The sequence below is a fragment of the Stegodyphus dumicola genome, chromosome X1, assembly GCF_044657685.1.
Source record: "Stegodyphus dumicola isolate Sdum_Otavi_A_Nest chromosome X1, ASM4465768v1".
In the NCBI taxonomy this organism is placed as follows: domain Eukaryota; kingdom Metazoa; phylum Arthropoda; class Arachnida; order Araneae; family Eresidae; genus Stegodyphus; species Stegodyphus dumicola.
This window is the reverse complement of record NC_140780.1, coordinates 256,386,235-256,412,447: the sequence shown is the minus strand read 5'-3', so window position 1 is coordinate 256,412,447 and position 26,213 is coordinate 256,386,235. Positions and strand designations below refer to the sequence as shown.

Here is a 26,213-nt window from a genome sequence, read left to right as displayed (position 1 = left end):
AGAATTTATGTGGCCAAAATTTCAGCTGCAGCCGTCTTTTTGAGACTCTTCAGCTCTGGCAGTTTTTTCGGCCACCCTCTTCTAAGCGTTAATATTGATGTTAATTTCACTGAGAAGAAACAGTTTTTACTTTTGTTTTACTTTTCTTACTTTAAATCTTTCTTATTAATTTGTTTAGTTAATGTCACTTACAGCTGTATATGTAATATATAGAGACTTTAAAAAAAAAAAAAAGCTAGTTCATATTTCTTTATAAATATTTTTTTAAGTGTAACTAACCATTTATTGTTTTAAATTGTTCTAACAGTTATATCCCATGAATCTAAAATCCATTGAGCATAGTTTCTTTTTAAGCCTTTTTTATACTGCAAGAAAATTTTTTTAAATAATAAATTGAATTTTAAATTTTGTTTTCAGGCTTGGGAATTTTACACTAAAAAAGTAAAATATTTTCTTTTTAACCTTATAGATTTATACAATTCCAATTGAAGAGAATAATAGAGCACTTAATTTTCAGGTAGTTTTTTTTTTTTTTTTTTTAAAGCTTGCTATTATTGTACATAGTAGTTGTAGTTTACAGTTCTTTTATATATATATATTTTTTTTCATTTACAGAGTTTTTAGTTTATTGTTGATTCTTACTGACATTTGTGTTTTGATTGCTGCTTTGGCTATGACAGATAAAACTGATGATCAAGATAAAGCTTTTGAAGTTACTGCATTATGTTTTGTTTGTTATTTCCTTTTTGAAGTTTTTCTTCGTGTTCTCGCAAAGGGGTATGTAATAATTATTTAGGGCCTTTCGAAAGAAGTCAACAGAGTGCAATTTTTATCTTTTTACATGTTTATCTATTGTTTTTTGCATACATCTTTTTAATTGAAAATATTGATGTGTTTAAATATTTACTACTTATCAAATTTTAATAATTTTTCATTTTATCTCACTTTGCATAACCTTGAATATAAAAATTTTAACACACTGTATGTAGTATTCTTACAATTATCTGTTTGCTTGCAATTTAGATGTTCTGAAAACTTAATACATATAAAGATCTTAACTATTGAGTTTTCACAACTTTGGCAAGAAACAGTAGTAAAACATAATTTTAAAATAATAAGAGAAGGATTTTAAAATTTTATGGGTACCATTTATAATGTTTAATAGTTCAGCAAAATTTGTGTTTTATCACTTAATTACAGTTTTTTTTTTTTTTTTTTTTTTTTTTTTTTTGTTGTTGTTGTTAAAATGTTTCAGAATTTCCAAAAGGGAGGGTGACTGTGAATTCAATGTATCAAAAACCTCTTGGTGTTTTGTATGATCAACGTTGAAGTATTTTACCATTTTTAGCTGGTGTTATAAAATATTTCCATCTGAACTTGAAGGAAAAGCAATTAACATTTCTGGGGATCTTATCTGTCTGTGAATGCCTTTTATTGTTATCAAATAGTATTCTTTAAAACTTTGTGAGACATATTTATATGAAATAACTGTTCTCTCAAAAGTTCTTGTATATTTATCAATGCAAGATATACTAATTTTTAAAAAAAGCCCAGTGCAATCTCTCCCTTCTTCCTACACACATGTTTATACCTACTCTTTTAGTCCATATTAACTAGTGAGTAAGCTTAACTTTTTCATATTAATAATTATGATACTTTTATTTTGCAGTTGTATTGATATTGTTTTAAAACTTTAATTATTTATTTTATTAGAAATCGGTAAACTATTTTCAGATGTGGATGCTGCTCCATTAACACAGCATTTAAGTGCTAATAATGTTTTGTTTTCTTTAAATTTGTTACAATGGTTGTCATCCTTTTATAATTTTGGGGTTTTCTAGTGGGCAATCATGAATGCCATTTTTCGTATAATTCAAGTGAAATTAAATCCCTTAAAATGCCTAGTGAATAAAATAATGTAGGAAATTTTCATAAATAACTGACATGATGGTGATTCAGCTGTTTTGTAATAGCCTGAACAGAATGCTGCCATTTAATGTTTGTCTTGAAGGCCATATAATTAATTTTACAGATATAAAAAGCAAATATATATATTCACCAGAAGTTAAACTGCAGTCTTTAAAGCAAACATAGTTTATTTGTATCAAAATTTTAGCAGAATGTTTATACTAGGATATGTGCTTATCAGTTCTAATGTTGCAAATTAGATTTTCAAACTGTTTACATTTTCTATTCAGCAAGTTCCTTTTGCAGTTTTTGGTATTGTTGACTAAATTATGGTTTCATTTCATATTTTGATAGATTTCTCAATTTTAAAAAGGATTCTTAATAATTAGAATTGCTGTAATCCTTTTTGGTACTTTCTGATAATTCGCACCATCTCTCTGTCTGTCTGCAACTCCGTAACTAATTTTTTATCAAGGTAAAACACAAAAGGCAATAGCCGTTTTGAAAACTGGTGCTCTAAGTATTCCATAAAAGAACAATGAGTTGATGAACTTTAAAATGCAAGAAATGTCGGTAATAATCTTGTTCCTCTCTGAAGAAATTCTGAAGTAATTTTTATTGTGCTGCTGTTCTGATATACATAGGAATGCTTAACCTTCTGAACATTATGGGTTTAGCCCTGAAATTTCAAAGTTCTACAAAATGTCATGAATAAATGGTATTTTCTTGATTATAATTAAGAAACGACTCTCTCACTTAGTACCCTGATTTCTTTTCTTCTAATATACACCCAATCCGATATCGGATAAGTATAAAGCTGGTTGAAATTTTCACGTGTAATGAATGCAAAAGCCACTCTTCCATACAGAATTTCTCCATAATTCTGAGAGGGTTAAAAAAAAATCAAAGACTTGCACAAATTCAGCATCCTTTCATTTTGATCTATAGAATTTGATCGTTTGTGAAGTACAGATTAACAAAATGCAAATTTTTGCACTCTTTACTGATAGACAAAATGCCATATTTCTGAAGAAAAGTAACATCTTTTTTAATCAGCCACTCAGGTTACTTTTGATATTTTGCAAGAAAAAAATGCCATCAGTGCAAAAAATAATAACAATCATCAAATTTGAAAGTGGAAATCCATGCTCATCCGCATAAATGCATTTTAGCGGTGTCATAAGTTACCTGTTTTGGTGCATATTGCATAACCTCATGAATATTTTTCAGGAAGTATGGATAATCAGAAAGCATCCTCCTTTTAAAGACTATATTCTGTTGCTTGAAGAACATTTATATACAAAACATGTATATAAATGCATTCAAACACAAGTGTGGTACATGCATGTTTTAGTAGGCTTTTGTTGCATGTGTACTAAAATGTATGCCAAGAACATGGTAGTTGTGCTAAAGGTTGGAACCAGGGGGTAAATAATTAGAAATCACTAAAAACCATATTTATTCTTTAAATAAGTGCAAAGAAAATGTCTTCAGGATCAAAGAATAAACCATAAATATCATTACAAAATGCCAGTTTGCTGATTACATATCTAAAGTTCCATATTTATTGGATTGGTAGTTCAGAGAGATCCAAGAATTCTTGTGTTTTTTTTATTGCCATTCTGAACTACTAAAAAAATCATCATAACGTTGATGTAAGTTGAAATTACAAAAAATATTACAAGCATAAATAATATATTTTATTTTTAAATGTGCATATGTATGTAAGAAAATGAAAATAAACTGACATTTCAATTGAAAACCACTAACTTCACCACTTGGATGCTGTTGAACTGTTTGGCAAAAGGGAAATATTGAGCTTAAATTTCCACATATAGATGGTGCTGTGTGACATGAATAGAAAATTATTGCCACCACCATTATTAAAGCCACAATTAAAATAGCCTTGAAAACAGTACTTAATAGATTCTGTTGCTGAAGAATATGCCAAATAGTTGTCTTTGTCATATGCAGTTAGCTTCTTGCATGTGAATAAATTGTTTTTTCAATAGATGCCACTATTGTCATTGTCAGTATATTATTATGTTATACATTGTTGTTGTATTACAACTACATACCACCAGTTGTTTGATACATATCTTTTTCAAACCTTTTTACATTTTTTAACAACTCTTGTATGCAGAGTAGTCATAAAAATATTTTTTTGATATGTGAACCCCTAGCAGTGGGCTACCCACTCAACCAATCAAATTGAAATTTCAGATATTTTTATTTGAAGGTGTGCATTTGAGATTGTGATGAGTTAAAGTTAGAGACCTCTCACGGTTGCAGTTACAGTGAAAAAAATTCTAAATTTTCAAATGATAACATCCACTTTTCTCCCGTGCAAATTGATCAGTATATTGAAAAACCATAAATGCGATTGGAATGGTGTATATATGATTAAAAACTGCTGGCATAAAGTGTATGCAAAGAGAGGAGAGAGAAAAAAAATATTTGAATTACAAGTTTTCAACATGCTCACCTTCACAGATGATAATGCATTGCAGGTGGTAGATCGTTGATAACAATGACAACCATAACATCGCAGAAGAAATCTGTACAACTTCATGCTTTATGGCATCTTTCAGTTCTCACAAATCTCATGGATTTCATTTCAGATAACCCCAAAACCAGAAATCCATTGGATTAAGATTGGAGGATCACTGTGACAACGGAACTGCAAAGTTATGGTAGGTGACTGTAACTCCAAAGTCTGTTCCAGCACTTGCCGAACACATGTGGAGGAGCATCATCTTGTATTCATACAATGTCATCTCACAGTTGCAGTTCTGAAATAATGTAATTCTGTAACATTGTATACTGAGCGCTTGTGGTGGAGCATGTTTTCATATCTCAGTAAGTGATCTCTTCGAAGTGCAGTCCAAGAAGGAATGTGCTTGCGGTGCCTGCTGGTTCCACATTGAAAGGATTTTATTCAGCTCTGTGAAAGCAGTTTTTATAGTTTGTCTCCCCAACGAGGGAGAAATGTGCCTTATCCATTCAAATTAAATGAAATACAAGTTTAAATGCAAGCATTATTTCAATTCTTATGAATAGCTTACTCAGAAATTATGTAAAACTGCAGTGCTTTCCTTCACTATGGCATTCTCATTACTATTGATGAATTTAACCCTTTGCCTTTTGTATATTTTCGCTTTCGGGTAAGCAGTGTGATTGCATCCTAATTGACGTAATTACCGCGAATGTCCTCGGGCCATAAAATTGAACTATCTAGTAAAAATTCTATGTAATTGTATGCCAGTATTGAAAGAAACAATCAATCTGATAAGAAATGGCTGCTACTTGTTTTGAAAATGAGGAGTAAAAGGTTACCGGTAAGGGTATTCCGTTTGGCACCAGTTGTACCATTATTGCCGATTTTATCGCCTGTGGCGGCAAAATGGAAAAAGTACTGGAATTTTATTTGTGGATAATCCCCCATAAAGTCACCTTTTTGTTTGTTTGTAAAATGATTTCTTTGCTCCCACCACTTCCAAAGCTCCCCATTTCATATCTCCAACTAAATTAACAACTGAGTAGTTTAAAACTTTGAATGTTGCAAGTTTCAACTTGTGTTCAGTGCCATGCAAATGGCATGGCTGCATTTTCCAATTTCCGCATGTGTAATGTAAATATGGCTAGTTTTCCTTAGAAAATTTTCCAGGAAGCGATTCACCCCCTATCCAGACAGTTCTCACATGCTTGTCGTATTCAAATAACTTGACATTTTCTTTTACGTAATTATATTAAAAAGTATAGTATTTTCAATAATCCTCGATTCAGTAATTCTTTCGTTATGAGTTTTAATTGGTAATTGATATGCAAACAATCCACATTTAATATAAAAATTAGTAAGAGGGAAATATAAATAAAACTTAGAGAAACTGACATTGTGATAGGGAAAATTCATCAATCTACTTAACTTTTCTTTCCAAAGTATTTGGATTATCAAAATTTTACTCTGTTAGAGAATAAAACTTATGATTTATCATAAATAGCATGTATACAGAGTGTCTATAAATGATGGCTACTGGCTGTGTATCCTTAATTATTAACCTAGATGTGAACGTGGAGTTTCTTAATAAAAAGTAGAACATTTTATAAACTTATATTTGTTAGTTGGTCTGATTTTTATTCCCTAGTGTAATTGAATAGACTGCATATATAGTATTTTCCCCCATGTAACATTACTGCAGATCACTGTCCCAAGTCATGTAACATGAACACAAATCAGTGCCCTTACAAAAGGTATTTTTCTTAATGCAGTTAGCATTCTAATCCATGATCAAACCAGTTTACCGACAATAACTAATATGCTGTCACTTAGAAGAAGAGATGCAACACAGCTATAAAGATATGAGCTGATAAGTATTTATAAAAATATATCAAACTTTAAGCATTCATGAAAGGGTTTTCATAAATGCAGTAAGGATAACATATATCTTTTGATTAAAAAAATCAAATTTTACAAAATAAATGCCAAATTTGACTATATCTGACTAGGATCTTTTAGTTTACAAATATTGAATTATAAAATAGCTTTCTGCTTTGTTACTTATGTTTTGTGTCATTAACTTTGGCTTGCAGTGAGTTAATGAACTAAGGTTATTGCTAGCTTTATGTATCTTTAATTTTTAGATCTCCATCGTTTTTAATTTCACCTCTATGTAATCATATCAGGTGCGCTCAAACAAATTATTTGTGGTTGTGTAAGTAAATACTTTTGTGTTTTTGGTGTGGTTAAACATTTAATGCTTATCTCATATTTTTTAAATTGAGTTTCCTGTAAAATGTTTATAAATTCATTGCTTTTTGAAATGTGTCAAGTTGCTTGCACCATTGTCATTTTTAGTGTTTAATATAACATAATATATTAAACTATAATTTATTTTAAAAATTAAAGCATCCTTTCTATCTGACTCTGAATAGGGTAATTAAATAAAAAAAAGATTTTAATATTTTGAATCCTTTAATGCATAAAATTTAAATTCCAGCTATTAATTCCAACTATGATAAATGATTAACTATGTTTACATTCGAATCAAAATATAATACCTAAAATTTCAATACAGGTATTTTGGTGTGATTCCCCCCTCATGCTTTGCATACTTTCTTTTATATAGTTTGTATTTTTCATTATAGCTTCATATATTACTTTTCAGTCCAAAGCATTTCTTCAATGAGTGGTTTAACGTTGTTGACCTGGTTGTAGTAATTATTTCCTTCATTGTCACTGTCATTTATACTTCAGTTGACCTGGGTTTTGGATATGCCAAGTAAATCTTTATTAATCTTTTTATCATAGTAATACATTTTGTTATAATGCAAACACAATACTAAAAAAAAAATTTTTTTTTAGACTAGTAGTTGCTGGCCGTTTAATACGCATTGTCACTTTTGTCAGACTATATACGGAGCGGAAACATCTAGTAAAAGGAGCACGCCAGATGGTTTCACAGAACAAACGCAGATACCAAAAAGATGGCTTTGATTTGGATCTGACGTATGTGACTGGTATGAAAATATAATGTAACTTTCTAAAATAATAATTCATAATAATTACTGATTTATTATGATTTTCTAAAATAATTATTATTTCTAAATTATATAGAATATGTAGAATTTTGCGAAGAATTAAGCAATTAATTGTTTGTATCCCTCAGGGGGCTCACTTTTGTGGGTATGGGTGTGACAACCCCGAGGTACCGTAGCCCATCAGGAGATCATCTTCTTAGTGAGACAGATATCACAATTCTGGAGCCGTAGTGATCTATGCTCTCTTCCGTCTCCTTTCCTCTACGCTGAAACTTTCTTCCCTTCTCCCTTGTGGTTTTTCTCTTTGTAGGTTGGGGCTCGTCACAAGGAACTGAAACAGCCTTTGTTTCTAGTTTTTGAGTAGCGAGAATACTGCCTACATGTTTGCCGTGCATAGAGACCTGTGTCACAGCAAAGGAGGGTTTGCATATAGGTCTGGCTAGCCCTAACACGGGATTCTGTGTTTCCTTGTTGGGCTCCATGTTGGGTGGGGCCATTGAACCCAAATCTTTTATCTTTCAGTTATAGCTCTCTCAAATTTACAAACTGCAAAAGAACACAATTATGCCTCAAAAAAGTGAAAACAAGTGTAAATATGAGTGCTATTCAATCCAAGATTCAACCTTGTTTTGTTGTAACTAATGATCCAACAGGCAAACTGAAAAAAAGTCACCATTTTTAATAAACAATATGTTCAAGGAATTGCTGGAGAACCAAATTTTATGAAGCAGCTGCGTTCCGATGCCCTTTTAAAGAAACCATATCTTCTATTCAAGCTGTAACACTTCTTGGCATAACCAGACTTGGAAACCTGGATGTTAGTGCTTCAGCACACAAAACTCTAACTTACTGTCATGAAGTTATCTCGGAACTGGATCTTCTTTCTGTTTCAGAGGAAGAATTCCTCACAGAACTTTCCAGTCAGAATGTCTGTGCTGCTAAGCAGATTAAGATGCATAAAGAGGGTCAGTTGATAGCAAACATGTCATCCTGACCTTCAGTTCGCCTGATCTGCCCCAAAGCGTAAAGGCCGGATATCTTCATTTCCCACTAAGAGTGCATCTTGAATCCCATGCAATGTTTCCAGTGCTAGCACTTTGGCCACTCCAAAACGTCCTGTCGAGGTAAGACAAATATGCACACTGCTCCGTGAAGGGCCACAACAGTGATAACTGTAATTCTGTGCTACAGTGGATCAACTGTAAGGGAGAGCGCACGGCATTTTCACATTCATGTCCAAAATGGAAAGCCGAGAAGGAAGTAGAGTCGTTGAAAGTTGCTAGAAATATCACCTATGTAGACAGAGGCTAGAAAATTTATCGCTAGTGCACAGCCACATTTGAATGTCTCTTTTACTGACGTTGCTGCAAATCTGTAAAATCCATCGGAATACAAACCAATCTGACCCTTGTATGCAGAAAAGAAAATAATGAATCAGAAAATTGAAATAAGAACAAACCAATACAGACTAACACAACTAAAATATATCAGGAAATATTATCTCAATTAAAAGCATATTAAATAAAAAAAATACAACTAAGGAAAACCATTCTAACACAAACAAAAAACAGAAAATCAAAACATTAAACCTGGGAGTCAAAGTCACAGCTCCCTCAAATGTATGAGCTCGGATTGTGATATGGAAGTTGAGGCAGGATTGGAACTTCCAAAAAGTCTCCTTTCACGACAGACAAAGAAGCAGCATAGGTAAAACAAACATTCATATTGGCCAACCTTATCTCATGGAATTGTTGTGGTTTTCACCAGGGCCTCTTGAACATCAAGAACATGATTGATGTTTCTGAACCTGTGGGCTTCACTTTGCAAGAAATATTTCTAGAAGTTGATAATAAGTCAGGGTTAGGAGGTATTCTTTTACAAGAAAGGACGATGTTAGTGAATGCGTCTCTTGAACATCAAGAACGTGATTGATGTTTATCAACCTATGGGCTTCACTTTGCAAGAAATGTTTCTGAAAGTTGATAATAAGTTAGAGTTAGGAGGTATTCTTTTACGAGAAAGGACGATGTTGTTAATGAACATGTCTGTGGGGATGTAGGCCGTCTCACCTCACATGACTCTCCATCGACTGTCCTTGCGTCAGCAACATCCCTTAAAGTGGTTGCTATGCAGGCTAATATTAAAGGATTAGTTTCTGTATATCTGCCTTCAAATGAAGCTATCGATCAGAGAGAACTGGATGAGTTGATAGAGCAGTTGCCAGAGCCATTTATTATTATTGGAGACTTAATGGACATAGTCAGCTTTGGGGAAGTAGTGATACAAATCCTCGAGGTAGACAAATCGAGCAGTTGTTTCAAGATCATTGCCTTTGTTTCCTCAATAGTGGTCAGGATTACATGCTTCCATGAGCCAACAAGAACGTTTCATGCTCTTCACCTTCCCGTCTGCTTACCATCTGTGTTGCCCTTCTGAACATTTAGTGTTGGGGGACGATCCTCACAACAGTGATCATTTCCGTATATTTGTAACATTTACAAGAGAAGAAAAATAATTCCGTCATAAGGCCCTCATGCTGTATGTTCGAAAAGACGGACTGGGAACTTTCCTCCTGTCTTGCCCAACTCGCAGAAGGAGTTGTAAATGACATGCCGATCAGTAATGCAGTAAAAGGCATTACTGACATTATCATCCAAGCAGCTACAGCTTCTAAACCTTTGACCTCTCCAAAGCCTTCAAAATACCTAAAAACATGGTGGAACCACGGATGCCAGGAAACTCTCAGAAAACCGAGAAAAGCCTGGAGACATTTTTGAAGATGTTCCACTCTATCAAATCTTATTGCTTTCAAAAAAGCCAAAGCAAATGCATGAAAAGTATGACGGCATATTAAGAGGGATTCCTGGATATCGAATGTGTCTGGAATAATGCCCTCAATACCCAGTAAACGAGTATGGGAAAGAGTTAGCATATGGAATATACCAAGACCACTTATTTTCCATCCTGGAAAAAGCACAGACCAAGCCATCAGTGCTGCAGGAAAAATTGCAAATACTCTTGGTAAAATATTTGCTGCCATCTCTAATGGCCAAAATTTTTCCCTGTCATTTCTGTCCATTAAGCAATGTGCTGAAGATTTTCTCATTAAGTTCAACTTTGACAACTTATAACTGTAAATGTTCCTTGCTGGAATTAAGGAGAGCTTTCTTACAGATACATAGATCATGCCCAGGTCCAGATGGCATTAGTTACGAAATGCTGAAGCATCTTTCCTGTAATTCATTGAGTGCCCTTCTCACTTTGTATAATTGGGTGTGGAAAGAGCATAACTTCCCCTATGCATGGAAGAAAGCTGTTGTCAGTCCTATACATAAGCCAGGGAAAGATTCAAAGAATCCCAACAACTACAGACCCATTGCCCTTGCAAGCTGCATCTGAAAGCTTTTTGAGAAAATGGTGAACTGCCACTTAGTCTTTATTTAGAAAAGAACAGTGTAATTTTCCCATATCAAAGTGAGGCAGAACGAATTTGGATAATATGCTCCTTTTGGAAACCTCCATTCATAAAGCCTTTGTCAAAAGAAACCATCTAGTGTGACCAACCATGTGTTTTTTGACATAGAAAAGGTAAATGACAAGGCATGGGATTTTGCTTCATCTTCACACCATTGTATTATGTGGCTACTTGCCAATATCTTTGCAAAATTTCTTGAAGGGTAGGGCTTTTTAAGTGAAAATTAGCTCTGTAGTCTCAGATGTATTCTTTCAAGAAGAGAGTGGGCGTCAAGGCTGTGTGCTGTTACTTTGTTCAACTTGAAAATTAATTCTGTTCTAAAAAAAACTTAACTCCTATGGTTTCGGGTTCTTTATATGTTGGTGGCCTTCACAATATGCTGTCAAGGTGCAGATATGAGATATGTAGAGGGACAGCTGCAAATTGGTCTTAATATAATCGAGCATTGGTCAAAGAAAGAAGGATTAATATTTTTCAAAACAGAAGACTTGTATGTGTACATTTTTGCAGAAAGCGTAACATTCGTCCTGACCCTGAACTACATCTCAGAGAATCAATGATTCCAGTGGAACCCGAAGTAAAATTTTTAGGACTGTTGTTCGACCGAAAATTGACCTTCCTTCCACACATCCTGTAGCTAAGGAAGAAGTGTTTGAAGAGACTGAATCATTTGAATGCCCTGGCAAACACCTCCTGGGGCGCGGACTGTTACTCAGTAATTCGGTTTAGCATTTATATGCTCTAAACTTGATTACAGTTCAGTTGTTTATGGTTCTGCAAGGCCTTCCATGTTACTAAAACTAGCTTCTGTTCATTAATCAGGTGCTGCATATATCTTCTGGTGCATTTAGAACATCTCCAGTCCAGAATCTCTATACTGACTGCCATGAGCCATTGCTTCAGTTAAGAGATGATCAGTTGTCTCTCTGCTACTATTTCAATGTTATGTCACTTCCTGACCATCCAAACCACGTTCCTTTAATCGATGACAGTTACAAATTCTTGTTTGATGCCAGACCATCCCATGTGCCTTATTTCTCACTTGTAGTTAACTCTCTTATCAAGAAATACCACATTACACATATCTCTACCCAGGCAGTAAAGCATTTCAAATTCTCACCTTGGGAGGATGGTCAGATTCGTCTTCTAGATGATTTCCAGCATTTTGGGAAGAAAGCATCCTTTATTATTGAAGACCACACAGAGGGTAAAAGACTGCATGATGCCTGCCCCGTGTTCACCTCAGAATTAAAAGCTGTATATTATGTGCTTTGATTTATTTCTAAGCTACATTAACCCTTTAACTGTCAAGTTATTTTGATGATTTGGGTACACAAATTGTCAAATTTTTTTATTGGAAAAACCAAATGTTTAGTACCAAATAAAATATACTTAAGTAGTTAAAAATTGATATTTTGAAGTACATGGGTAAAATTTTTAGTTTTGTAGCCACTGCATATTTTGCTTGAGGCGGTTGCCACTCAACATGATGAGCATTATTTTTTTAAAATGAAAAAAATTAATTATTTTCTAAAAAGTAAATAAAAGTAAATACCTATTAGTAGTTCAGTAATTCAGTCTTGTGTGGTACAACTGGAAAAACTTTTCCAAGCACAAACCAACTCCACAATCACTACACTGGAGTCGTGTTTCCTTCCTTATCTTTTTCCCATTTTTATCCTTTTTCGAACAACACACTTTGCACTGTCTTGTAGGCTCATGTTTTACAGGAGTAGGAGGAATATGAGAAATAAAATGTCATTCAGTAAGACGGGCAGGGTTATCCCTTGTAGAGGTCTGCCAACATTCTTTTGTCCAGAAGCTGCATCATCATATTTATGTAAAAGCTCTTCTACAACTTGGATTCGAAATTTTAAAAATGTAATACGTTTTTCAACTGCATTTTTATAGAGCAAATATCAGTTCCAAAGTACCTTGTCTAGTAAATGTAAAAATATCTTTTTATAATATTTTTCTGACGTTTTCGGATTGTTGGATGAAAGGATATTTCCTAATCACAGTGATCTACACCACCCATAGTTAGACTGTAGTCAGAAACAATCTTCGGCTTGAGTATATCTTCATTTTTTTTTTTTTTATTTTTGAGGCTGACCATGGAAGTATCATAAATACTGCTCATCAAACACACATTCTTCATCTTCGGTTGAAGAATCTAAATCATCTATATCGTTTCAAAGAACTGGATGCCATTTTACAACAAAAAGATCCCGTGCACTTTGAACCAAAGAATTTATAACCTCCAACCTTTGAAATCTTCAGTAAAGTGCTGTCATCTATTGAATTGAGCGCACATTAACTTTACCCAAGATACAGTCGGGTTTGACAAAGAGATGAAGCCGAAATAAACATCTCCCGATATATATTCGGGTATGACAATACGATGCACTCAAAAAAAAAAAAAAAAATTACCCCGAGAAATACTCGGGCGTGACATTTTCGAACACCAGTGTCTCGGGCATGACAGTTAAAAGGTTAAAGACAGTTCATTATATATAGACTCATTTAGTGCTTTGGAATCTTACATTCATGTTATAGTGCTCCGAATCCCATGGTTGTTGACATTTTAAGCCTTGATCTCAAATTAAGAAGATGTGGGTATCGCATCCTTTATTATTGGGTTCGAGAACATGTGGTTATAAATGGGAATGAGCTAGCAGACATTGCAGCCAAATCTGCAGTTCATCTTGTACATCTCCTCATCCCCAATAATGATATCCGTCAAGTCATTAAGGACAAATTGTTGATCAAATAGAAGGAAATCTGGGATGTCTAGCTATAAAATAAGCTGAGAAGAGTCAAACCAAAAAGTGAATGCTGGGAGCCCACTAAGAACCAAAAGGGGGGAAGTTTCGTTGATCCGTCTGAGGATCGGTCACTCGCATATTACTCAGGTATCTGTTAAAAGGTGAGAGTGAACCAATATGCCTAAACTGCTTTGCTGTATTGCCAGTTCATCCTTATTAGAGTGTCCATATTTTAAGTCTTCATTTGAAACTTTTTAAGAAATGTGATTTGCCTGTGGACCATATCTTTGGGAACAAGGTCAATCCAAATTTGTTCCAGTACTTAAAAGAGACAGATGTTTAATTTAATTTGATTTTGATATTCTACCTTATTGTTTTAATAATAAGTATTTTAATATATCCCATTTTTGATGATTTAGTCTTGTTTTTATTTGAGGAAATTATGTGATGTGTGTAGTTGTTTATTTTAAGCATTTCATCATTTTATCACTGTAATCATTATCATTTTAGATCACCTTTATCATTGTAAATTTTTGCTATTCTTGTGATTTTTATCTTGTTTATACATCTATTTGTGTTTAAGAGGTTTGATGCGTGTATCGGCGCTTATAACTGAAGAAGTTTTGCACCAGGAAACCCACTACCACTATCATTGTCTGGAATAAATTTTTATGTAAAAAATTTTAAATCTGCTATTAAATTTAAGCTTCAGAATATATTAATTAATATTCAGAATAATTTATAAATTAAGCTATAAATATGTACTAATTCTTAAAAAGATTAAAGAGAAATTTGCAGTTCTTGATTACAAGACATTAGTAAAATAAGTAAATAAATAAAAATATAATTTATTATTTTACATAAATATTGTATAAAAAAGGGTAAGACCTTACATAACTATACTATTACACAGCATTCAAAGAATCGTAATGAAACTCGAATGAACAGCTCCGAAAATCAAGACTCCACAGGAGCCAGATTTGTGGCTATAGCAAGAGCAATCAAAAGAAAAGACTCTGCCAGAAGCAGATCTGCAGATAAGAGCAAGAGCAATGAAAATCATGACTCCGAAGGATCCCAATCTATGGCTAGCACTGAAATGCTTACAGCCGAGAATCTGAAGAACTAGCTCCTATAATCTATATACTTCACAGATCCAAACGCTGCCGGATGGGGCCAAAAAAATAAACTCTGTCCATTTGCAAATGGGGGTCAGTTTCCCTGAGATGAATCGGTTTATTTAATGTTTTGTTTTTTAAATACTAAATGAAATACATGCTAATCAAAGGCATCTATAGATACCTGAAACACATACAACACATAAAAAGTAGGTCAGAGACATTTCTAGTAATTAATAAAGAAAAAAGTTCTAGTGCTTACATTAAGAGGAAATCAAATGTTTTGACATGCTTCCAGCTGAATGAACAGCTCTCGCTGAATTGTTAAAGAACTACTATTCCATTTTTGCTCGAGTGGTAATCATTCGTGCAGTAAAGTGAATCAGTATCAGAGTGGATCAACCCTGTATTCGATACTAAAGATTTACAGCATTTGCGTCAAAGCGTAATTTGTATCTTTAGTTCCGTATTTTTTTTTTTTTTTTTTTGAAAAAATTGCAACTTCTGTTAATTATGAACACCACCGTAGATATAAACTAATAGAAAGAATTCTGGTTTATTTATTTTCAGCCTTGGAAGCCGTTTTCCTGCTAAGGTATTTTCAAAATGCTAAATAATTGTTACAAATTGTTACAATCTTTTAACACTCAAAAACAAAATTATTTCAGCTCTTCAGAATTGATTAATTTCTTTGAAGGCTCTGTTCATCTTGAAAAAATGTTCGTGTATTTTCAGATTTTGAAATCAGGATGTGTTAAATTTTCAGTTCCTGACAAATCAGGTTCATCTTTTAGTTCTTGTTAACCCTACTTTACAATCTTGTTAATCCTACTTCAGATGATAAGCATAATTTTTCCAGTTATAATGATTCAAGTCATCTCTTTGTTTTTGCAGATATCTGTAAAAGAGACTTGTGTGAAGGTTTTTGTACGATCTTCATACAGAATTTTGTTCTAACCTCAATTTTTTTTTAATTGCAGAGAGAGTGATTGCCATGTCTTTTCCTTCATATGGGAAGATGTCTTTGTATCGAAATCCCATAAAGGCAAGTTTTATTGATTAAACTGTATAATATGTTTAATCAATCATATAAATAAATATGCATAAGTTAATATATTGATTTTGTAGGAGGTGGCACGTTTTCTGGACTTCAAGCACAAAGATCATTATAAGGTTTACAACCTGTGTAGTATGTATGTTTTGATACTTAGGTGTTTTATAAATTTATAAGTTGCAACTAAAACTATTTTTGAAAATGGTATGTGCATATATTATCTAATTTCATTTTTTGAAGGTGAAAAAACATATGATGACACGTATTTTCATGGACGAGTAGAAAGGTTCATCATTGATGACCATAATGTGCCATCTGTGAAGTATGTATCAAAAATGTGTTTCTATATGTGTAGGTAATAATCCTATGTAATTATTTGATAGAGGGGAAAAGCTATTTAATATTTGCCTTGAACTTTCTTATGTATGCTATTTCATACAGTTCTCATCTGAAAAATCTTATTTGTATTCTCTTTCAGGGATATGGTTCGATTTGTGAAGAATGTTCGTGAGTGGCTGAATCAAGATAAATGTAACGTTATTGCTGTACATTGCAAAGGTGGAAAGGGAAGAACTGGAACTATGATTTGTGTTTGGCTTGTTGAAGCCGGCTTATTTGGTAGTGCTGAAGTAATTCATTTTCTATTTGATCTCTGCCTGTTGCTTTAGAAATTTGCAATTTTCATACTTGACATGCATCTGTAGAGTATTTTTTGAAAATTGTCATGTGACTTGAAAATATAACAGAAAGGTAAATTGAACGACAAAGAAATAAAAATAACATAATACAATTCTGAATTATAGAGGATTTGCATTTGGTTATTTGGAACATGATTATATTTGCATCTCAATATAACCCTCCCTCCAATTCAAAAAAGGGAGAAAAGTATTAATAAAAAGAAGTAAGAACATAATTTAAAATAATGAAATATTGCTTACAAATCGAATATGTGTAAAAAAGAAATAAATTAGTACACCCATTGCATGTACTAATTGTATAGTAGTACTTTATCATGAAGTATAACATAGGTAATTACTGGGTGAAATTTTAATGAGTTACTTAGTTTAATAAGTTTTTGCAAATATCATTGTTTTGAACACTGTAAAACAACATTGCATTTTCTGTCCCCCCTCATTTTCCCTTATTAAAACATTCCCCCTTCTCTTAATTTGAAGTCAGAAATGACTAATTCTGAAAGGCCCACGAGGGGCCGAGCGATAAAGTCACTGAACACTGGTAGTTCGGTCCGAGGTTTGAATCCTGCGAACGGGTGACTGCATGGGCGTTTTCGTGGTTTTCCCCATGTGTAACCTGTATATGAGCCAGTTCCCCTTAGAAAGTCCTCCACGAAGGCATTCCTCCCTTTAGGCAGATAGCCCTAGTGTGCTTTGCCACTAATTCTGAAATTCATGAATCTTGGGGGAGTATGAGAAAGACTTTGACAAAACACAATCACTGAAGTCTGGTTTTCTTAAGTTTTTCATAAGTATTATTAGTGAAATTACTTTCTATGTCTCCAAGACTCATTTGCACATTGTTTTCAAACTAAGCCGCTGTATTGTATCTAGGGATTGTGGCTAGCCATTCCGTCTACTTGAAACCTTTGAATTGTATCTTTGAGGAATTTATTTTAGTTATGAGATGTTAAGAGGATATACGATTGAAATCTGGCCTCCATTTAAAGAATTGCTAGCATATTCTTGTCTAAAATTTTGAAAATTTGTATTCAGCTTCTTTTGCAGTGCGTGTTCTTATCCTGGGTCTACTTTTCTATGCCTGTTATGACATCTACAAACCTGTGTTTCGTGGCAACTATGCAAAGATATGATCTGTTTTATTCCTTTATAATACAGGATCCATATGTCAAACTTGGAAGTGACTCCTAAATTTGTATAGGGCCCACCAATGGCCAAGCGTAAAGTCGCTGAACACTGGTAATTCGGTCTGAGGTTTGAATCCTACAAACGAGCTGGCTGCATGGGCGCTTTCATGTTTTCCCCAAGGTGTAATGTGTATACGAGCCAGTTTCCCCTTGGAAAGTCCTCCACGGAGGCATCTCTCACCTTAGGCAAATAGCCCTCGAGGCTTTGCTGTAATTATGTAAACCAAACCTAACCTAAATTTCTAGAAATGCCAAAATGTAGAATTGAGTATAAGTTTGTCTGCTATCTCCTCAGTTCTAATCTCTGGGTTAGAACAGGCATGCATGGCACCATTATTTATTGTTCTTGTGTATAAATCACATCAGTAAAAATTCTGGCATAGAACTTAACGAATTGATTTTTTTCACCACTGCATGCTGATATGTTAGTCGTAGGTCTTTGGTTAGATTTGAAGACTGGATACTTGCAGATCTTTAGCATTTTCGAGGTGGAATTTTCTCTCCTTTTTAAGCCATGTATATTTTGGTACAAGCATTGTTCTTTCCTCAGTTCATAATGTTACATCATTATTACTTTTCTGATTTAAGGTGTATAAATGTGGTGAGATCATTAATGCAGTCTCCGTTTTACTTAATAACAGCATTTCCAATTTTGATGATCAATCTCAAGTTATAATTTTTTCCCTTTTAATGGATGATAATTATTTTCCTTTCCTACTGACTTTTAAAAACAAAACATTGACTGATATACACAATTTAAATATATATTGTCTGCCATTGAATGAGAAAATATGAAGTTCCTTTTATACTCGAGGTAGTATGTAAATACGTTTTTGTTATGAGTTTATTTGCATCATAATTTTGAATCAACTTCTCATAAAATGCTTAGATTTACCTATACGAAATCCAGCATCTACTATGTTCATTTGCTTTCCAGCACAGTGATTCTGCTGACTTTAAGAGATATGGTAATCAGGAGGTACCTTCGTAGGATGGTTCATTATTTGGGAGTTGGTTATGGTGACATTTTGCCAAATTTTTCTTTCCTTATATGGCAAAAGAAACTTTTCTCATTTTGGCAAATGTGTTTTTCTTCAAATGTTCCAAGTTACTGGCAATAAACCACTGTAGGTATGACTTTACCGGAATTCAGAAATTCTGAGTATAATTTTTTCTACATCTATACCTACTTTGTCTTGGCCGATCTGAAATACAGCCTATCTAATGCGATGTGCATTGGGACAGGAACATGTTTAATTTGGAAATGCTTATTTTTGAGAGGAGCTAGGTAAAGATTATGGATCCATTTTATACTGCGTGCATACTGGCTACTGGTTTACCATATTCTGCTTTATGTCAATTCAACATTAGGAGTGATTATTAATTTTTTATTAATATGCAGTGAAAATATCTAGGACTTTGGAGAAAGTGTTTTAGATTTGTATACTTGGTTAAATTAAACTTAACCTTTCTTTTCTTTAGGCTAGTCTGGATTACTTTGGAAATCGACGCACTGATCTCTCAAAAAGTAGTAAATTTCAAGGAGTTGAAACTCCGAGCCAGGTAGCTGAATATTATTAGAGCTTCTGAAGTCTTAAGTACATTTCTAAGAGTAAAATGTATGTATGTGTTCTAAAATGTGACTCTTATAGAATCGTTATGTTGGATATTTTCAAGAAATTAAAGAGAGATATAATGGAGTGCCTCCTGAAGAAGTTAATTTAAGGCTAAGACAGATAAGAATTAATGCTGTGGCTGGTAATTTTTCTTATTTTGCTCTACTAGTTATATACACATATATTGTTCTATGTTTAATATATCTTTAGTTGATTATGCTATTTTTCTTTTCCGACAACTAGTTCAGTTTTTTTTTTTTTTTTTTTTTTTTTTTTGTTTTGTGTGTGTGTGTGTGTGTGTGTGTGTGTATGTGTGCGTGCTTGCGTGTGTGTGTTTACAGCATTTGGTGGAATATTGACAAAGACTAAATAGACTATAAATGCAGTATAGTGAGGAAATAAGGTATTTAGAAAATATTTTTCGCACTAAAAAAGAATTAAAGCTGCTGAAAGACTTTCATGTATTAGATCAGTATATATTATCAAAATATGTCTTGAGTAATTGAAATTGCTTATTTTAAAGATTTCTTGTCTTATATTTGGTAATTCACAGACACACTTGGTACTTTCACAGACAATTCTTATATCATCTGATAAGTCTCACTAACAGAGAGAAAATAGCAAAATGTATTGATGTGTGGTTGCAGTTCCCTTAAAGCAATGATCACTTCAAAATGTATGAATGTGATGAGGTCATTAATGCAGTTCCATGTTTTTTTTTTTTAATAACAGCATTTGGAATTTTGATGAACAATCTCAAGTTATGAGTTTATTTTTCAGTTTTAATGGATGATAATTCTTTTCCTTTTCTACTGACTTTTAAAAATTAACATTGACTGATATACACAATTTAAATATATATTGTCTGCCATTGAATAAGAATCTGATTATTGGAAAATCTATAAATAAATACCTTTCATTTTGATTGTATATGATGCCTTTAATACTGTTAACATAGTTACAGAAAGTGAGATCACCTTCAGAATAGAACTGTATAAAGTTTTACTAGTAGTGACTTTGTACAGACACTTTTTTTCACTAAACTTGGAGGTCTGTAGTTTATTTCAAGGACAGTCCTGAATCCCATATAATATAATTTAGTTCTTTTTGTATTAACTTCAGTGGGGTTTATTTTTTGGGGGGGGGAAGCACTGGATACAAATCATAAATATTATACAGGATCAGGAGTTACAGTATGTAAGTGACAGTAGTTTCAGATGAAATCTCCTTTGTTTTTAAGCTTACATGGTAGTCAAAATAACACAAATACCAACAGTTACTTTTTGTCAAGTCATAACATTAAACATCAGCACCTAATTTTGGCATATTTATATCACCATACTATAAAGTATCACAACTTAGAAAACTTTTTGCATGCCTTCTAACAATAAATTTTCGGGGTTTTATCATTTGCATTTGTTGGAGGATAAGAAAGACCATATTAGAATAAAACATAAATATACTTTTAAGGTTTTTGAAAGAGTGGTTAACATTAGAAATGTACAGAGATTATTGGCTCCAGTGAAACTTGAACTAGACTGCTATGAGCAGAAGCTGTATTGTTAATAGTATATACAAAGTTTCCCAATTTTTTATGCTTATTCTTACAATAGTTTAAGCTGGAGAGGCAAAATACTTTAAGAGAAAAATCATGGAGAATATATGTATTTTACTGTATTAATCAGAATAATACGTTTACATTGTCTCTTTAGGGTGTAGTCTATCCGACAGTAGGTTTAAAATTATCATATGTTTTATTTATATAGTTTTATTTATGCCAACATGAGAAAGCTGGAAAGGAAAGATGATGATAAAATTAATTTTCTTTTATGGGTGCAAAGTTAATATAGTGATAACACAACAGCAGTAAGATGGCGGTTCTTTGAAATACGGACTATACAACTTGGCTTCGTGTTTAGCCTATGCAATAATGAATAATAATCATAAAATTTTTCTGTCATCCACTATTGCAATCATATTTATAATATGAATAATGTAGCTCTGTATGTATTGTGTTGTATTAGGAAATATTTGAAGTATTAAAATTGTGTTAGGCTTGCGAAAGATTCAGTACAACTTGCACTTTGTTTAGAATTTAATTTGCTATTTAAGACTTTTAATATTGCAATAAACTAATGTGAAAAAAGAGAATGGAAGTTATGTTTTATTACAAGCTGCCATACATGATTTACTAGATCGACAAACTTTTCACATGATCTTCATGTGTATTCATCAGTGTCATAATATGCTTATAAGCTGATACCAAAGTTTTAATCAACACTTAAATTCATTGCTAGTGTGAACTGTGAGATTATTGCAGTAGCACAATATGTACTAAAGCTCATTCTGTGCCAGTATGATTAATCTGTAAATCTCTATGCTTTTTTTCATTTGGGAAATGGTGGCATGTTAAATCTGTAAAGGTTTCTTTCCATATTAGTAAATTTTATCTTTTTTATTGCAGAGACTTGCATTTATTTTATGTTAGTGAATGATGAACTAATAGTTGCATGATATACAAAGTTTTTCCATTCTTTTATTTTAGTACACTTATCAGTTTTTCTGTAACTGCTTGAAATCTCGAAGTGTTCAAACCTGGTGACAAGCAAAAGTCAACTGCCTCTAATGATTATTAGAAATATATTGCAAATGGAATGCTGATAAAATTTTGAAAATAGATGTATATGCATTTAACCCTCTGCCTGCTCATCCTGCAATTTCCACGGGCAACTCAAATGTAACAAGCCCGCCAGCAACCGAGCGGTAAAGTGGCTGAACACTGGTAGTTCGGTCCGAGGTTCGAATCCTGCAAACAGGCTGGCTGCATGGCTGTTTTCGTGGTTTTCTCCATGTGTAACGTGTATACAAGCCAGTTCCCTTATAAAGTCCTCCACGAAAGCATCCCTCCCCTTAGGCAGATACCTCTAGTGTGCTTTGCCGTAATTAAATAAACCAAACCAACCAAACTCAAGTGTAACAAAATTTGCTCATCCCTCGATTTCCACGGGCATGTGTTTTCCTTTATTGAGGACCGCATCCCATTTTTTCCCCATTTAACCATTGAAATAAATTATATACAGTATAAGACGTTTAGTTTACGTTTTGGCCATCAGATATCGTTAGTTGTCCACTAAATCACGGCATTTGAAGGCACATGGTATTACCGCTCAAACTTCACTTTTTGCTGCTTTTTTTCTTATAGAAATGGCTTCTAGAAAAAAATTATTGAATTATTAATTAGATTAATAACTAGATTGATTATTAATTAGATTTATTGAATTTGGTGCAAAGACTGTGAAGTTGGACTTTGCCTTGAACCCTGTTTTGAACTCTATCATACTAAACTGCATATCTAAGGTATTTTTTCCTCAGTGCTTTATATTTTCTTAAATTTTGTACATTTTACCTTTTATATTATGCAATGAATAGAAATTAACTGTAGTTTGACTGAAATTTATTTTTAAAAAGATTTTTTATGTTGTAATAACATCTGAAATTTGTTTCTCTGGCAACTGTTTCTCATGATAAAAATCTATATAAAAAATATTTTCTAGAAAGAAAAAGTGCATTTTTCAATTCTCCAATATATATAGATTTAAAATATGAAAAAAAAATTTTGGAAGCGATTTTGGTCCACAAATTGAGCAGTCAGGGTTAATACTGAAACAGGATGGTCATCCTGTTGTACTGTAGAAATGTTAACAATCTATTCTGCTTCTGGGTATTTGCAACTATGCATTTTAGTATTAACTAATAAAATACTAAAGTGCTTGTTAGTATGGTCACAGAGAAATGTCTTATTCAAGTTACTGCTTGTAGTTATTTCAATAAATTTAAGTTTTAATTTTTTGTAAAATCCTGACAAAATTAGCTGCTATATATACAGGGTTCGTACGGTTTTTAAAAGTCCTTAATTTTGGCCAAACTCAGCAGAAGGTCCTTAATTTTAATCATCTGAAATTTTTGTCTGTTTTTACTTACGCCTGCCATTTTGAGTGTGAATTAGCATTTTGGAGGAATATTTTTGGCGATTCACTGACATATATGGTTAGCTTTTGAATGGGTTCATGGGTTATAATTTGTTTCTATTTCTAATATAAATGATGGGTTACTCGAGTTTCTAAGCATAAGCATTTTGAAATTTATTTTTTCTAATAAAGAGCTTTTAAACAACTTTTCCCTTTTGGAGATGTGAATTCTTTTATTAAACAATTCTAAATTTGCCGACTTATTGACATTTTGGTGATTTTAAGATCGGTTTCCATATAAAACTTTTAGTTCCGAGATTTGAGAATTTTTCGACAATTTTTTTTAAACATTGTAACATTGATAAATTTGATTAAAATAATGGTAATATATTGAAATTATATTTAAAAAATAACATTAAAATAAAACATTTTTATTTTTCGCTGTCATATTATAAAGTTTTATTTTGGCAACTTATACAATGTTTTGAATCTGAAAAATAAACAAGGTATAATGCTTTAAAGCACAATTTACGAAATAGCTCTTAGCAAAAGCAAAATTAGCTATGTAAGTAATTAAAAATAACTTCTTTTTAATTTTTTTCATAGTAAGAGTTTTTTCCATGTAATTGCTTCGGAATATTCAAAATTCTCAGAATATGCATCAGTTTTCTCTATAAAATTAATTTTACACATTTTCCCTCCTTTTTCTTTTCCAAAATATTTCTGGCTTTTTGCTGTTGCAGAATTGGTAGGGATAATTTTTCGTTAGGATTTTAGACATTGCAGCTTGGAAAGTTTAGAAGGATTTGAAAGCAAAATTTGTAGACCCACGATTCTAGAAGATTCGAGAAAATGTGACAAAATGAAAAATGTCTCCATGGTATCAACATATAATGGATGTATTTTACAGAAAGTTTGCAATGAATTTCTTACTTTTTGGAGAACGTCTGGAAGAACAATGAAAATGTAACATTTGAATGTTTTACTTCTGATACTAGACTCTTAACATGTTTGTCTTCCCTTTATTTTCTCTACTTTTCACTAGACTCAAGCATGGAAAATATCAAAAATGCTTCTAATCTTATCACATGGGCAGGCATTATAGAAAAGGAATTTTTGACTAATAAAGAAATTGAAAACTTACAATTTAAAAGATTCATCTAATATGTCTTATTGCATCATACACATAGCTGGCACTAGGTATTTTCCCACCTGATGAAATCTCTGTGGATCCTAAATTCTAAAAGTTTTGCCATTTCTAGATTTTGTTGTTCGGTGTGTCACTGAATTGTAAAATTTCTGCGACATCCGCTGTGTAACCGGCCTTTACTATATATATTTCATATTTCTTCTAAATGTTCATATTACTTAGCCACTTTTTCTATGCATTTAGTGTTTTTTAGAATAAAGGAAATCCTTAATTAAATCCGAAAATTCTAAAATGAAAAGGAAACGTGTTGAAGAAAGAAACTGAATACATAAAGAAAATTATTCTTCAATGATATGTGCAGTTATTATTATGTAAATTACCCAATTGTTTATGATTAAGACTTAAGCGCAATGAACTGGAAGTTGATCTGTTAGCATTATCTTCGTCTTCAGGGCAGATGTTTTTATTTTATTCGGCTTATAATTCCTTACTAAATCTAGTATTTCATTTCGATGTACTCCGTCTTTGATATGATTTAAATCAATTTCTTCATCATTATAAATATCACGAATGCACATCAAATAGTTTTTTGGTTGCCATTTTCTAATTTCAACTATGCGTAATGTATGCTTTACGCATGCACACATTGAAAGAAATGTTTAATACAGTAAACAAATAAATATTAAACTTTTTTTTGGTAAAATTTGATACTTTTTAGATCATAACTGCTCTTTATTTCATAAATGACGGTTTCGTATTTTTAATTGTATAATTTCTGCATGCCATCTTACCAGATTTAAATTGATTGTATATAATTCGGAAAAACCCCTAATCTGGAATCGCCGAAGTCTTGACGAGTCCGGATTACGGACTTTGTACTGTAATGCATACTACTTAGGGATTATTTTATTTTTAGGGTGGTATTACAAAAGGGAAATTCAGGCATAGATAATATTTTTAATTGAATTTATTCAGTTCCCATTTGTTCATAGGTCCTTAATTTGTTTCATTAATGATCCTTAAAAGTCCTTAAAATTACTTAATTTCGAACCCTGCATATATGATTTTAATGGTACGAAAAATGTGTACGAACCCTGCATATATAATTTTAATGGTTTTAGCAAACAGCATATTGGTGATAAATGACTTGTCAGGAAATTGGCAGCTAACTCAGAAATTAAGTTTGTATTGAAAATATTAGTTTAAAAGTAGTGTGCAGAATTTTGTTATTCACTACCTTTGTTAATTCTCCCTTCACATTTTCTAAAGGATAGCTCAAATATGTTCAATTAAATTACTTTTAACTAAATGTGAGGTAATGTTATAATCTTTATATAATTCAAAAGTAGCGATGAAGTGTTTTATAATTTTTCTTCTCATTTTTAATTTAATGTAAATAATTAAATTTTATTTCACAATGTTTCACTAATGTTTGTTTCAGTGACAAATCTACAGTGGATTCCAAAAATGAAGTACACAATGGTAAAATCAACGAAAATTAAAAAGAAGGCTTTGATTAGTACCAAATTGTACACGAAGGTAGCAAATGTATTTGTGCATAAAAGAAAACAAACATTATGCACAAAGATGAAAACAATATTTAATTTTTGGAAATTGTATGACGATGCGAGGTTTTGGTTATTAAGAAATTGATTTTTAAATCTAAAAAATAAACGAAACTTAATGTTTATAAAGCATTTGACCATCCCTGAACTTCACACAAACTTTACAGTAATTTT

General features: G+C 32.4%; 1 protein-coding gene across 5 annotated transcripts in view; it reads left to right on the top strand.

Annotated features, from left to right (window-relative positions):
- Window positions 1-26,213, top strand: part of LOC118181780 (phosphatidylinositol 3,4,5-trisphosphate 3-phosphatase TPTE2-like) — a 75,809-nt gene that overhangs the window by 30,713 nt on the left and 18,883 nt on the right. For 3 of the 5 annotated variants that reach the window (XM_085807569.1, XM_085807567.1, XM_085807568.1), the window contains exons 3-12: window positions 470-517; window positions 616-777; window positions 7,074-7,187; window positions 7,271-7,425; window positions 15,785-15,849; window positions 15,933-15,993; window positions 16,099-16,180; window positions 16,337-16,487; window positions 19,223-19,303; window positions 19,393-19,498. In XM_085807569.1, coding sequence (XP_085663695.1) covers window positions 470-517; window positions 616-777; window positions 7,074-7,187; window positions 7,271-7,425; window positions 15,785-15,849; window positions 15,933-15,993; window positions 16,099-16,180; window positions 16,337-16,487; window positions 19,223-19,303; window positions 19,393-19,498 — 1,025 coding nt within the window. The remainder of the gene's footprint in view (window positions 1-469; window positions 518-615; window positions 778-7,073; window positions 7,188-7,270; window positions 7,426-15,784; window positions 15,850-15,932; window positions 15,994-16,098; window positions 16,181-16,336; window positions 16,488-19,222; window positions 19,304-19,392; window positions 19,499-26,213) is intronic. The other 2 variants (XM_085807570.1, XM_085807571.1) reach the window with 2 other exon arrangements.